General features: G+C 41.0%; 1 protein-coding gene and 2 pseudogenes across 1 annotated transcript; all 3 read left to right on the forward strand.

Moving 5' to 3' along the window:
* The first annotated feature begins 709 nt into the window (after positions 1-709).
* On the forward strand, positions 710-2087 carry LOC134880413 (uncharacterized). The gene is made up of 5 exons (XM_063907351.1): positions 710-742; positions 828-1083; positions 1297-1364; positions 1505-1723; positions 2058-2087. Exons 1-5 carry the CDS (start codon positions 710-712, stop codon positions 2085-2087), a joined length of 606 nt encoding a protein of 201 aa, XP_063763421.1.
* A 213-nt stretch (positions 2088-2300) lies between these two features.
* On the forward strand, positions 2301-3620 carry LOC134880414 (uncharacterized; annotated as a pseudogene).
* Positions 3621-4043: 423 nt separating this feature from the next.
* On the forward strand, positions 4044-10766 carry LOC134880415 (uncharacterized; annotated as a pseudogene).
* The last annotated feature ends 4283 nt before the right edge of the window (positions 10767-15049 follow it).

The raw sequence follows: 15049 nt of genomic DNA on the forward strand, positions 1-15049 counted from the left end.
TCCATCCATCTTCTCCCGCTTGTCCGTCAGGGTCGCGGAGGTAACAGCTCCAGCAGAGAGCCCCAAACTTCTCTTTCCCTGGCCACATCAACCAGCTCTGGCTGGGGGATTCCAAGGCGCTCCCAGGCCAGCGAAGAGATATAATCCCTCCACCTGGTCCTAGGTCTACCCCTCGGTGTCTTCCCAGCTGGACGTGCGTGGAACACCTCCCTAGGGAGGCGCCCAGGTGGCATCCTCACTTGGTGCCCAAACCACCTCAACTGGCTCCTTCAATGCGAAGGAGCGGCGGTTCTACTCCGAGTCCCTCCCGGATGACTGAACTTCTCACCTTATCCCTAAGAGATGCCAGCCACCCTGCGGAGAAATCCCATGCTTATGTCATTGTTAATTATATCATTGCCTACATACTTTCAGATGCCACGTGGTAAATCGTTCCACCTTTCGCGGGCTCCAAAGCTACGCGTGGCTGGGAGTCGTGTGGGACATCAGCAGCCTGGCAATGCCAGTTTTGCACGTAAGTAGTCGAGGATTTTGTCATTCAATTTATCATATCAGCAGTTGGTCTATTTTTGTTGCATCATTGTACAATGTGTTTCAATGTTGGTGTTTTTTTACCCTCTTTTTAAATAGCCACCAGCGGTAAAGGTACAGTAACTGCCATAAAGTGCGTAAATGGCCAATTTCGTCCCTGACCGGACGACAACACAAGATGGTCATACCGGCAGAGTCTCCAGACAAGAAAGTATTAATTGTTTTCAGCATTTATAAATGAAGTCTGGGGAGTCATTTGTGATCTCCATTTGAAATAATCTCTCCTGTTGTTACAGTTTGTCCTTCTTGTAGGAGCGTCTCATCTTCGTGCCATCGTTGATGGAATTGTGAAGACGCCAGAGGGAAGATTTTCCTTTAGTGCCATGTCCACACCGGGGGCATGTGCAACCCAGCTGCGCACTGAGGCAGCCAATGCTGTGCTGCCTAGGACACCTGATGCAGTCTATGTGATGGACACCAGCAACTACCTGACATCCAGCAGGACCATCACTGAAGCAGGAGTATACTTTGCAAAGCTCCTTGCAACCGCCTGTATTCGCTGGCCTAACGTAAGCTTATTTTTAATGGTATTTATTATTGTTCTTATTGTATTACATTTTGTATTGGAATTGATGTGGTTGTATGTTTATCTTTTTCAGAATAATTTACATTTTTAGCAATGAGTAACACATTGTCAAAATATCATACCTTTTCTAGTTGACAACTGTTGCTTTGATTAGGTTTTTGTCGTGGATTTTTTTTTAGGTGTGAAGTACTCAACCATTGCCGAGTACTTCCCTCTGAATGAACTCGACCTTTGGAGCACAGATGGCGTAAGTGACATGGCAAATGGAAAAGTTTCTCTGTATCATTCTTTGTGGTTAAAATACCAAGTTCCGTTCATGGAAAATGCCTATTGAGTGTAAACTATTGTGCTTTTTGTAAATTGATTTCAAATGACTTGTTTTTGCAGGTGCACTTCAGTGATAGTGCAGGAAGTCCAATCCTGCTCAGTTCAATCTGGAATGCAGCCTTCATGCAACTTGTTCCAGTTGAGCTGAAGCCATCTGTTTTTCCGAGAAGATCATCACCTGCAAAGAGAGTGACTCCTATGGTGATAGTCAAAGCAGAGGTTGCCAAACCACCGCAACTGGATCCTTCCAAGTGGACAGTTATTGGCCAGGGCAGGAAGGTAATTGTCTGGTTGACATCTTGCGATACGAGTGATATTCCCTCAGGAGTTTGCCTTTATAATGGTGGAAGAGTACCTATTTGTTTAACACAAGCTATGCTATTTATCCTTACAGAGGAGCCAACATGCTAATCCTGAGCAGTGCAATGATGCACTAGGGACTGTTCAGCAGCAGGCTAGTCAAGTTTGTATTATGCTTTCAAACAATTTGGGTTTGTTTATTGCAGTTTATATGTGTAAGGTTTGCCTTTTTAAAACAGTGTTTCTTCATTTTGATTTCACAGGTGTTGGAGGAGGAGAGTTTTTTTTCACTGACACCTGTGTGGTTCAGCAGTGCAATGTTGGCAAAGATGGACAAAATTAGTCCAGCCCATCTTCCTAGCCCTGAAGAGTGCACATTGACAGTTCCAAAACTACAAAAGGTAATTTGTTTGTTGGTTTGTATGTTGGTTGAAGCCCTATTGTAAAATGTATCCTTTCTGACAAAGTTTTTATTTATTATAGTGAAGACAACTTATATCATCCATAAGGAGTTATGGATTTATCAATTTGTTTTTCCTGACAATAGAAAGCCAACATGAAGCAGAGGGCTGCTGCCTCCAAGAGGACCCTGGCAAAGCAACAGGTCGCTCTTGTTTTGTTCTTTTTTAAAGGCAATATAGGAATTGTTTAAAATGAAGAAGTAGCACTGTTTGATTAGGCTGTTGTGTTTCGTAGATAATTATCCAAATAAAAATATAATAGTGTTGGTTTTAATTATTCTCAAGTTTACTTAATTGTTGTTGTTGTTGTTTTTTAAGGGTGCGGCAGCTCCCATCATTGTGGAGGTGATTTTACGGCCACCTACCAGTAGAGAGACGGTTGCTGTGCAGCAGAAGGTCTGTGTGGGGTCTGCCAGTGTATGGCGATTAAAACTTTTCTGAAGGGGAGGGTATTGTCGGAGAAACTGCTTGAACATTCGTCGGGGGATGGCATGTGTCTCTTAAGCCTCAACTCCTCAGCCAGTGCTATTATTAAACACAATGACCTAATTGTGGTTGTTGATTGTGGCACACGTGATGCTTTTGGGTTGGCATCCGGTTTTGGCACTTCTGTAGCCGTGTTCAACACATGCCCTAATGACCTGATGCTTCACGTCAGAGCCTCAATAATTCACTGAAAGCACAAAGGTTTTGCATAACAAGCCTTTCTGTGAAAGCAGCTCAAGTCAATTCGGAGACTGCTACACTCATTACAGACGGTGTCAGGGGAACATTCAGTCAGGGTGACCAAAGGTTTGAATACGCGGGAGTTCAGTGCATGGCTGTAAGTTTGGTAGGCATGGCAAAACACACAATTGAAAGTGTGTTCACATGGCAGACCGACAACCTGGATAAAGCGGTTGTTCTAGGTGACAATTTGTACATTCCTGCGTGACCAAAAAATGATTAGTGGCGGATTCCAACTAATTTTGGTTCCCGATCTGCCCAAGGAGGCCATCATTGACGGACAAAGATTTCAGTTTGAATACGGTGACTTTGTGTTTGGAGATGTTGATGTGGTTGAGGGGGATCTCATTGATGCGGGTGTGCACACCACTCTAAAATACGGACTGGAAAGGACGTGTACTAAATATGACACAAGCTTTCTGACTATGAATGGCAGCACATGTGCCATCGTTAGTCAAGATGGACACTACGCTGTGGTCGACTCCCATGCACACAGTGCATCTGGGATGATCGATGGCGAAGGGCGTAGTGTTATTTTGTATTCCAGATGCCTGGAACAGGTATTTGAATACATATGGACATTTGCAGCATTCCTCAAGAAGTCTCAAAAGCAGTTTGAGATCACTGGTGTTCGAGTCACTCTCAGAGGCTGGAGATCAAACACTGGTGGAGAAATACAGACCCATTAGTATCCTACCTGTGATCTCCAAGGTAGCCAAGAAATGGGTGGCGAAAGCAGCTGACCACTCGTCTTAACAAAGGCCAAACACCACTGCAGCCAAGGCAGTTTGGCTTTTGAAGTAACCACTCCACAAAAACAGCCAACTGCTTTCTCATTGAGAATATAAAAATGAAACTAGATAAAGGGGGCATTGTGGGTGCAGTATATTTAGACTTAAAGAAGGCCTTTGACACTGTCAATCATGAAGCTCTTTTGTTTAAACTGTCTTACTTTAATTTCTCTGGGGATGCCATCAAATGGATGAAATCATATTTAACTGACAGAAAGCAAAGTACATGCATAAATTACACTCGGTCTACATACCTAAGCTGTAAAATAGGTGTCCCTCAAGGATCTATACTGGGCCCTCTTTTGTTCAGTCTATACATCAATGACCTGCCCACAGTCTGTCCATCAGTGCACATACAAATGTATGCAGATGACACTGTCCTCTATGTGCATGCTAAAAATAAACAACAAGCCGCACACCAACTGACTGAAGCCATGGGCCATGTATCCAACTGGCTAACCAATTCATGCTTACAGCTGAACATAAGCAAAACTGTTTGTATGTATTTTTCAAAACAATCTTCTGTGTCTCATAACCGTGCTGTCCTAGTTAAACAAGAGAAGATCAGAGTGGTGCCTGACTTTAAATATTTAGGAATCATCCTAGACTCACAACTCTCATTTCAAAAGCATGCAAAAAAGGTGGCCAATACTGTCAAATTTAACCTGGCAAATGTTATTCATACTGTAACCTACTGTGTGCTGTCATTTTTATGTGGAGGGTGTAGTGAGAGGCGTGCATTGTCTGTGTCTGTTTGAGGGTGTGTTTATGTCTTTTTAATTATGGTTTTATTTGTTATCAGTTTATGTATTTTTATATCTTAGGGTGCCTTTTAAGATCTGGCTAGGGACAACAGATGGAAATTAGCAGCTAACTCTGGCTCATTTACAGCAATTTGTCTGTTAATCAATGAGCACTGTCCCTACCAACTAAATAAATAAATAAAATAAAACAGTAATCTGTCTTTGGGTCCAGGAGTGAATCCCAAAACGACAAAAACTGATTTGGGTTGTAGTTCAGCTATTCAGTCCACACTTGGCTGCACCGACATTCAGATGGGTGCAAAGCGTAAGATTCCAAAGGGATCTTGTGCTTCAAAAAAAATGAAAAGAGAGATGTTACCGCAGTTAATTCAGACGTTACTTTTGTCAAAGAAGTAAGAAGTGGACCACTGCAGTTTAATCCTCTTTCCAACAAGCTTGCACAAGCTATTTGTAACCAATTACATGTGCAGTCAGAGAAAGTAGATGTATCTACACAAATTGGTTTGTTTGGAGCTCCATGTCTCAATGACAAAATAGTTAGTGAGGGAAACTGTTTCTTTAGAGCAGTGAGTCAAGCTGTGTGTGGTACACAAATGCATAACACAAGAATTCGGCGTGAAGTGGTTCATCATATGCAGAGCAATGCTGTGCCTTGTGAGTGTATTTTGAGAAGCGAGTTTTCCTCCATGACAGAATACCTCAGCACATCCAAAATGCTTAAGGTTGGCAGTTGGGCAACAGAATTAGAAATTCAAGCAGCGGCAGATTGTTTGGGAGTAAATATATTCACATATTGTGGTGCATGCTGGCTTGAATTTAGTTGCCAGTACGGGCAGTTGTCAAATCAGGGGGTTTATTTGGAAAACTGCAATGGTAACCACTATGAGACTGTTGTTTGTGTGAAAGAACCTCAATTGCAGAGCTGTTATGGGTATTGTGTGGACACTTCTTGTTCAAGAACGTACAATGTCAGACAGACAATTACAAGCAAAAAGAGGGAACAAACACATGGTAAATCGTCTGCTAGGGACACAGATTGTGTGGAAATGAGAATTTAATCCTTTGTGCAATGATGTTGCAAAAACACTTTCCACAAGGTGTAATATAGAGTTTGAAAAGCAGGATGTACAGGGACCTACAGTAACTGGGTCCCTAGGTGTGGTCTGTAAGACTGAAAATATCAAAGAGGACGCTAATAGTTTCTTCGGAGCGGTAGCTCACGTTCTCAGTGGTTCTCAGAAGAGCCTTCGGATGTTTCGATTGACTGTTGTGAAGCATATGATGAATCACGCAGAACAAACAAAATGTGTTCTAAAAGTATATGCTTCAATTTCAGACTACATTAAGAAATCTCAGATGAAGTATGTGGGAAATTGTGCCACAGATGTAGAAATCCAGGAGACAGCAAGTGCTGTTGGAGAGGACATTATTATCTGCAGTGGGGAAAAATGGCTCAAATACATTTGTAACTGTGCAATGCTTTCCAAAGAAAATATATACTTGAAACTTTGTGATAAAAATCCTTTTGAGCCCGTGGTTTGTATCAAACCTTATGATAAACAAACATGCTTTAAATTGTGTAAAGTGGGGGATTTATTAGGGACACGTTATATGCGTAGAGCTGAGAAATGTACTGGGGAAGATGGGCTTGAACAGAATGCAGAGAGTGTTGCGAACAGCTGCGGTCGTAGGCATTGTCATTCCAAATATTTAAAAAAGAGATACAGCTCAAAAATTAAACTGTATTATAAAAGTAACATAACTTACCAGCAAAAGATTAAGGATGTGAAAAAAGTATAGTGATGCAGATTGAGAGTAAGCAATTTGATTTTAAATTGAGGTATTGTAACAATGAAGATTACAGACACAGAGTAATTGGCTTAGATACCATGAAGACGCAATGTGTAAGCAGAAGAGTAGGGATTTGAGTAAAAGTATATATAAACGCAATCTGTTGCAAAAGGAGAAATTAAAGGAAATTAGTGTAAAGAAATACAATGAAAATATCTTGCATAGAGAAAGGGTTCGAATGTCAAGCAAACTAAAATATAGGCAAAATGCGTTGCATAGTCAAAAGGTTAGAGCAGCGGTTCCCAAACTTTTTTGTGGCCCAACCCCTTCTGCGTCCCAACTGGGTTGACGCACCCCACAAAAAAACGGAACAAAGCTTTGTTTTATCGCCATATAAAGACTCATGTTTAATCATGCACAAATAACCAGAACACGCATGACGATAACAACATCAACAAAGTTTCAATATAATGCAACAAAGAAAAATTGCAACGATCCACAACATTAAAGAGCATGGGCTCAGAAACAGGTTAACTAAATAAAAACGAGGATCAGTCATTTCCTGACTCCCGCTCATTTTCTTCTCTCGGACTTGTTCCTATTTTCTCCATCTCTGTTGCCTCCAAATCCTCACTCTCTCTTGGACAGCGGCTGTCTTCTTCTACGTTTTTATCAAAAACTAATAAATTATAGTTTTTTGATTTAAAATAAAAGGGATTACAAAGGAAATGTTTATTGTTCCTGTTTTTTATTGTAGCCTATGGAAAAATCCCACTTACAACACTGTGTAATATTTTTACACCAGACCACCATTACATGTTTCATCTCGCACACCTCCTGGTAGCAGCTCGGGTGCCCCACACTTTGGGAATCCCTGGGTTAGAGCATTAAGCAAACTAAAATATAGGCAAAATGCGTTGCATAGAGAGAAAGTCCGAGCATTGAGCAAACTAAAATATATGCAAAATGCGTTGCACAGGCAGAATGTAAAATCCATGAGTACCAAAAAGTATCATGGGAATCCGGAGAAAAGAAGCAGGTTAAAGCCAGCAACAAATTGAAGAGGCATCAGAAGAAAACAAATAGAAAGGCATTTGATTTTGTAATGCAGCAGTTTTTGGAAAAAGTAAAAAAGGGACCAGATTTTGTTTGTAGTTGCTGCCACAGGTTGCTGTTTGAATATCAGGCCTTGCACTATAACATTGAGAATTATGATAAGCATCAGGACATAGCTAAAAAATGCATCACAGAAACCTATTTACAGAGAGTACTGATGACTGTCAAGTACCCTGTAATTGGTTTGAAATTGGTAGAGGGCAGCTTTGGATTTGCTGCAGCTGTAAATCTAAAATTAAGAGAGGTGTGATGCCACCTGAATGTGTGCTGAATAATTTAGCTGTACACCCCATTCCCCCAGAATTGGCTTGTTTGAACAACTTAGAGAGCATTTAGTTGCCGTTCATATACCACTTATGAAGAGGTTGGCATTGCCCAAAGGTGGGCAAAATGGAGTGCACGGACCGGTGACATGTGTTCCAGCCAATATTGTCCAAACCAGTAATTTTCTCCCCCGCTCAGCGATGGAAAGTTCTCTGAGTGCAAGTTGGCCTACGGTCATTATAAATATTAATTTGTAGACGAAATGCACATTAGGTGTGCATTGCAGTATTTAATAATAAACAATAGGCACTATAGGGATGTTGAATTTAATGAAGCTTGGATAAATGAGTTTTGTAGGGGACATGATCATCCCCATGTTGAAAATAAGTCTGTAGAGGTTGCAGAGAATGAACAATGTAGCAATGTTTGTTTCAGAACATGGATTTGATGGCTGTGGATACTGATCTGGAAATTGCGGATCAGTTTTCAGATGAAAGTTCCAAAAATGACACCGAACTCCAAAATAATTTTGGGATTATTGTTAAAAGAACGCAAACAAAACCAGCAGTTGTGCATTATGCAAAATTCTCCAAAACAAAGTGTCCTGAAAAAAATTTCTACAGCAATTTGGAAATGTTTCTGCCATATCCCAATGAGGAGCAGTTTAAACATCACAATTGCGAAACGTGTGAAGAGTTTTACATGAGCGGTCGTATTCGATTTGCTGATGGATCTAGACAGCTCATGAAAACAGTGGTCAATGCCAATAGAGCTTTGTTTGAACTTGATCCGGACGAATTACAAAGAATCCAACAGTCTTTGGACGGTAATGTAGATTTTGAAGACGCTTAGTGTGACCTATGCCCTGAACAGGTATTGGAAAATCTTCAATGCAAGGAAGAGCGGGAACAATTTGAAGCCATAGATGGGGAGCACATACACGCTATTCTGGATCTTGCGGTTAGTGATCGGAAAATTGGCCATTTGGAAAATACAAAATATACTTTGTGCAGAAATGAAGGGCTGAAACTAGTTCGGTCTCTGAACAAAACACAAATGTCTAGTTTCTATCAAATACGACAATGGTGTTTGGACAAAATGCGGGGTACAAATCCGGACCCATTTCATGTCTTTATAACAGGGGGTGCTGTGACAGGCAAGAGCCATTTGATTAAAGCTCTGCAGTATGAGGCAACCAGGTTGCTCTCAACACTTTGTGATCATCCTGATTCTGTGTGTGTGTTCTGACTGCCCCAACTAGAATTGCTACATACAATTTAGATGCAGCAACTATCCATAACACATTTAGCATTGGCGTTAATGCAAAATTACCCTACACACCTTTAGGCGAGGAAAAAATAAATAGTTTGCGTGGCAAATATAGAAATGTGCCAATTGTAATTATAGATGAAATTTCTATGGTGGATCATAAACTCATGGCATATATTCATGGCAGACTAAGTCAAATTAAACAATGTAATGATTTTTCCCCATTTGGTGGAGTTAGTGTGGTAGCTGTTGGAGATTTTTTCCAGCTGCAACCAGTTGAAAGGGAAGGCCATGTATATTGAGGAAGTAGGCTTTAACCTGTGGCACAACTTATTTAGCATTGCAGAGCTAACAAAAATAGTAAGGCAGAAAAATATTGTTTTTGCAGAATTGCTAAATAGGTTGAGGACACGCTCAAAGGAAACATCATTGTCAGCTAGTGACACTGATTTGTTGAAGAGCTGTAAAACAGGTGAAGAAACTTCGTCATTACACATTTTCCCCACAAACGCTCAGGTTAATGATCATAATCTTGAGCAATTAGTGAAAAGATCCCCTGAACATTTCAAAATAGAAGATCAGGTTTCTGGCCATAACAGAAAAACTGGAAAACTTGAGTAAAAACATGGATATCACACCAAAGTACATTAAACATATTTAGCTGAACATTTGGTTCTTGGGGAAAATGCTTGTGTGATGTTGACAAAAAATGTAGATGTAATGGACGGGCTTGTAAACGGGGTATTTGGCACGGTGAGACACAGTTACTTCACAAGGTGAAAGATTTCCTCAAACTGTGTATGTTCATTTTGATGAGGACAAAGTTGGGGCACAGCGCAGGGAACAATCTGCAAATGCATCAAGCCAATTAGTGAACTGTACACCAATTTTCCCCGAAGAGGATAGAGTCATCCAATGGTGGATTGCGTCGCCAATTTTCCCTTAAACTGGCCTGGGCTTGTACAGTACATAACGTACAAGGGGTAACTGTTGATAGAAGAAATCAGGACAGGCATATGTTGCATTAAGTTGTGTTACAATTTATCAGGCTTAATAATTAGAGACTTTAAACCTAGTGCCATCTTTTGTAAATCAAAGGTTCAGCAAGCAATTCAGTGCATGCCTCAGTTTCTACGTGAAGATAGGACAGACCCCAAATTGCACACAGACCATTTTACTGTGTTTTTCACAAATGTGCAAAGTTTTGACCCTTTGTTCACATCATTTGCAGCCTAACTGTATTGCTGTTACAGAGACATGGCTGCCTGCTGCCTCATCATTTGACGACATAAACATCAGCGGTTCTACATTTGCAAGTTGTCCTCGAAGTGCATCTTACAGCAGCAAGAACCCCGCATTGGTTGCTCTACAAGACCAACAACATGGTAGTGTTGGCATTTATAGTGCAAACAGTATTCATTTTAGCATTCTTCAAGTGCCAGATGTACATTTAGAATGTATTGTGTACAACTGTTTGTCTCACAACATATTAATTGCGGTAATTTATAGACCATCATCATATCCCATGTCTTTGTTTAAAGAACATTTAGGCAAATTACTCGATTTGTTAGTTCTATTAGGCGACACAATTGCTGTGATGGGCGATTTCAATGATGACATTTTAAAATCATCAACAATTAGCAACTTTGTAACAGACAAAGGGTATGTGCAGCAAGTTACACAGCCCACAACCGAAAGAGACACATTAATTGACCACGTATATGTGAAAACCACACGGTATGATGTAGAATCTACTGTGTTGCCCACCTATTTCAGTGATCATGAGGGGATTCTGTGTTCTTTTGCACAATGCTGCGGTAGAGTGACTCCAGACGTCTAGCAAATCTAGGTTTAAATTCTGTGTTTTGTTTTCACCTTGTGAATCTGTGTGTTTCATCGTGCCAAATGATGAAATGTACTATAGTCTGTAGAGATAATTTGTTTTTTTCATCAATCAAACAACCCCCCCTGTTTTTAATTCATCACACTCCTCCCCTTCAAAGCCCCTCCCTCATTGACAATTATCCTCATCTACCGGCCTCCTCTACCACATCCTTCCTTCCTCTCTGATTTCATGGAACTTCTCACACTAGCTTCATCCCTCTCCCCACGTCTGTTACTCTTTTGCGACCTTAACATCCACATGGACTCACCCACCTGCAAGCTGTCCCCAACAGCCTTTGTGGAGGGGATGACTAAAATCCCCATCCCAAAGGACCTGTCTTCTCAATTTCCAAGCTCTCAAAGGAGGAACTGGTTGCCCACCATGTCTCCCGTTTCAGTCAAGTGGCGGTCGGAAGCCAACATACTGTCCAGCCGAATCAGGAAACTCCTGGCGTGTCCGACGGACAACACAACACAAAACAACACAACACGGGATGACCACTCTGACGCCACGTCCTTAAAAGCCCCAGCACCAGCTTACAAAGCTGCGATAGGCAAGATGCCGAGACTGCCTATAAGGGGAGGAATGGATGACATACAACAGTGTATATATGTGTATTTAAACATGTTCATTTTGTACATTTCTAAAAAGAAAGTTTTATGGGAATACTTAGTATCCTTTCTTCCCTGAATGATTTGGTCCTAATGATAAGCAAGCCATGATTTGATATTTCATCAAACACAGTAGTAGTTTATTACAGGTAAGAATAACTTACTGTTCTTCCGTTCTACACCTCAAAGGTCCATAATCAAATCTGTAAATGTTATGGATGTTCTGCACGGTGTATGGGTATGACAGTTTGGCTCTAAGCCTGGGTGGTGGTGGTAATAGGTGCTGGAAATTGGTTCACTCATGTTACAACCTATAAAGTAAGGTAAGACATGTGTAACATAACACATTTAGCAATTAAATCCAACTATGGCGAGGTTTGCAAAATAAACATTCAATACTAAGGAAGAAATAAATGGGCATAGAATAGTTTATGCCAACATGTTTATTTCCATTTTTTTTTTAAACGTGCCGCTACTCCGACAACATTTTTTCCATTGTCGGAGTAGTGGCACTTTACTTTTTTTTCAAACATTCCGACATGGTGCGTTGGGTCTGCATAGCTCCACTTAAGTGGAAGCATTCGGAGCGGTAGTTGACACTGTCAGACACGCAGGGCCCCCCTTCTCCCTCTTGGACGCTTCTGATAGCCCCCCCGAATCCACCGGCACTGCTCCTCCAAGTCTCTCCGTCGTCATCCCATCAGCTCCGGTCTATAGCTCCGCAGAATTGGGAGCAGCCTCGATGGTTTGCAGGGCGATCGGACAACAACGGAATTGAGTGCCAACCAGTCAGTGCATCCATTACAACAATAGGCTTTATTATATTATACAAAATAAACTATATATATATATATATATAATATCATATCATTTAACTTGTTTTATTTATACCCCTCTTGCAACACCTACTGTATTTACAATGTTGATTTTTAACTATCCTTTATCTCTTTTATGCATGTTTTTATGATTCTGGTATTCCACTGTGTTTAATTACTGTGTTTTTTATTATTGTGTGTTAATGTTGACGTAAAGTACTTTGAATTGCCTCTGGGTCTGAAAATGTTCTATATAAATAAACTTATCGTACTTTACTTTTTCCACCAGTGCAAAACATGAATTTCTTAATTTTTTTTTACGGCCCTGCCAAAATATCAGACTTTAATGTCACACTAAACTCAGTGACCTAGAACCAGGATCTGGGGTGAGCAAGGTAACTTCACGTTGAGTCTGAGTTTTCTGTCATATACTGCAGGTTAACCAGAGCAGAGAAAAATGGATTTTAGCCTTTGCAGACCATTAACATGCACCAAAACTTATACTGTATAACACTCTACAGGAGAGGGGACACCACAGCAAGAATAATAGAACCTCTTTAAAATGTGAATGCAAGCCTTGTTACTGCATTCAAATAATGATGAGGATGAATTAAAAGCCTTTATGTTCCATCAATGGAAATTCATCTATGCAACAAATTAGGTAGCTTCAGAAAACACTCAAATGTCATTTGGTGGGGCAGTGATATTATAAACCTGTTCAATTAAAAGTTTCCCACAGTCAAAGATTTATTTTTGCCTTGCAGCTGTTCCTCCTGCACCTTGCAGCTGCATGTTACTTTTATCCTGGATTATGTGTTTAATTCATGGATGTTTAAAGTTGAACTTCTTATTTGTCTAACATAATCGTTTACTCTTCATTCATGAAGTATGACACTCTGCTGTCAGTACGTTTGTGTTTGCTCAAATGTTGCTAACCCCGCAACTTTGATGTGAGCGCGCTCTCATCCAGACTGAGAAACCCTGGGTTGACTTACCGAGTTGATAACCAGTGTCGGAGGACTGCTAAGGGAGATTCTGTTAGTTAGGGTTAGTAAGACACATAACTCAGCGATATCCAGGGTCTGTTGAACTGGCTCCGTCGTACAGGCCTCTGGTAGATTAGTTGTTGGTAGTTTAAAATATGAGTGAATACAGAGTTTCATGTATTTTAGGGAGCTTCTATATCTATAATCAAATCTGTTTGATGCTGCATTTCATTATGCTGCTGACAATACCCCATTTATCCTCTGTTTTTTTTCTAACATCCATCTATTCTGTGCAGATTTATCTCTCCCCTTCTCTCTATTCATCTCCCCCACTCCCTGGTGCACAGTTGGCTGTCAAGCAGTCACCTAAACATCTTCAGCAAAGAAATCATGTTTTCCATCACACAGCCAGTAGTCCATTCTTATGCCATATGGTGTAAACAAACACTGGAGACAGTATAGTAGATGACTTCAAATTATGAACAACCCAGGACAAGCACAGAGAAGAAGCCTGAAGTAAGCAATCCGCGGTTCATCTCAGCCGCTCGCCTGTTGAGTAAGGACAAATGTCAGACATGCTTGAGCCGTGTTGATTGACAGGGCCAATTAACACTAACACATTCTTGACAAGAATAAATGAGCCTTCTGCTTCAGTTGGATGTATAGGTTGGACAAAAACAATAACAAAACAATGTTGAATAAAAGTTAAATAAGGAGAATGCAGCAGTTAAAGCAATGTTGCCATATCTTCTTTCTAGATCTTCTTGGTATTACGGATAAGAATGATGGTTCTTCCTCTACAGACTATAGGGTCCTCACAGAGCACAAACCTCTGCCATGGCAATTTCCATTAGTGAGAAATAATGGCTGTTTGCCCCATGATGTAGGTCTGCTCCAACATTTAAAAGGTTCTTCTTTGGCCCATGCTTCACCCTTCCACCATTCTTCATGACAATCCAGTCAGTAGTTTTTTTCCTCTAATCTTCTGACAAACAAACAAACAACAAAGTGAACATAAAATGTGACATCATGCCAGGGCAACGAAATGCCAGGTATGACAGGAATGTGGCGTGAACTTCGATATCTACTGTGACCGTTCTGGCACAAATGTAGTTTGGGTATTCTAAACACTTTAGTGCTGAAGATCTTGTATTCAACTGCTTTCTATATGCTTCCTGTTTTTTACGAAGCTCTGTCAGAAGCTGTCATAAAGTGGCTTTTTAATCTAGTTTAAGCCACACTTCTACATTACACTTTTTAGATATGATTGGATTTTAACTTTATTTTTTAACCGGATGAAGGACTTTAGCCATCGGACATGCCTTCTCCCGTCGCAGGATGCTCAAAGAAGCTATGATCTGAGGTCTGGAGGCCTCCCTCGCCCGGAACCAGCCGTGGAGCATCCAGCCGCCGGTCCCGATGCCGCCGTGTCTGATGCCGCTGTTTCATCACATCAAATGCCCGAACACCATTTCTTCAACCACAGGCCTCCTCAAGCCATCAGGTAACCAGTCCTCCACAACCCTCCTGTGTTAACTTGCAGTCACAGTCTCCTCGGACCCTTTTCCCTCCAACCACTTTATTAGTTGGGGATTCCATAATTAGGAATGTTTGCTTTTTCAATGCATGTATGCAAGCAAGCAAGCATGCATGCATGCACGCACGCACGCACGCACGCACGCACGCACGCACGCACGCACGCACGCACGCACGCACGCAAGCAGGTAAGTAAAATGTTTTTTCTATAGCACCCTTCTCAACACGAATGTACAAAGTGCTTTACAGGCAGTACACAGTAAAATACACAAATTACAGCTTTAAAATGT

The sequence above is a fragment of the Eleginops maclovinus genome, chromosome 18 (genome assembly GCF_036324505.1).
Source record: "Eleginops maclovinus isolate JMC-PN-2008 ecotype Puerto Natales chromosome 18, JC_Emac_rtc_rv5, whole genome shotgun sequence".
NCBI lineage: Eukaryota > Metazoa > Chordata > Actinopteri > Perciformes > Eleginopidae > Eleginops > Eleginops maclovinus.

Bases quoted from the DNA above. Each gene is read 5' to 3' on its own strand.
- LOC134880413 (XM_063907351.1), top strand. From the start codon at position 710: ATGGTCATACCGGCAGAGTCTCCAGACAAGAAA. The intron at 1,084-1,296 runs GTATTCGCTGGC...ATTTTTTTTTAG, and splicing joins AAAGCTCCTTGCAACCGCCT to GTGTGAAGTACTCAACCATT. The intron at 1,724-2,057 runs GTAATTGTCTGG...GTGGTTCAGCAG, and splicing joins TTATTGGCCAGGGCAGGAAG to TGCAATGTTGGCAAAGATGG.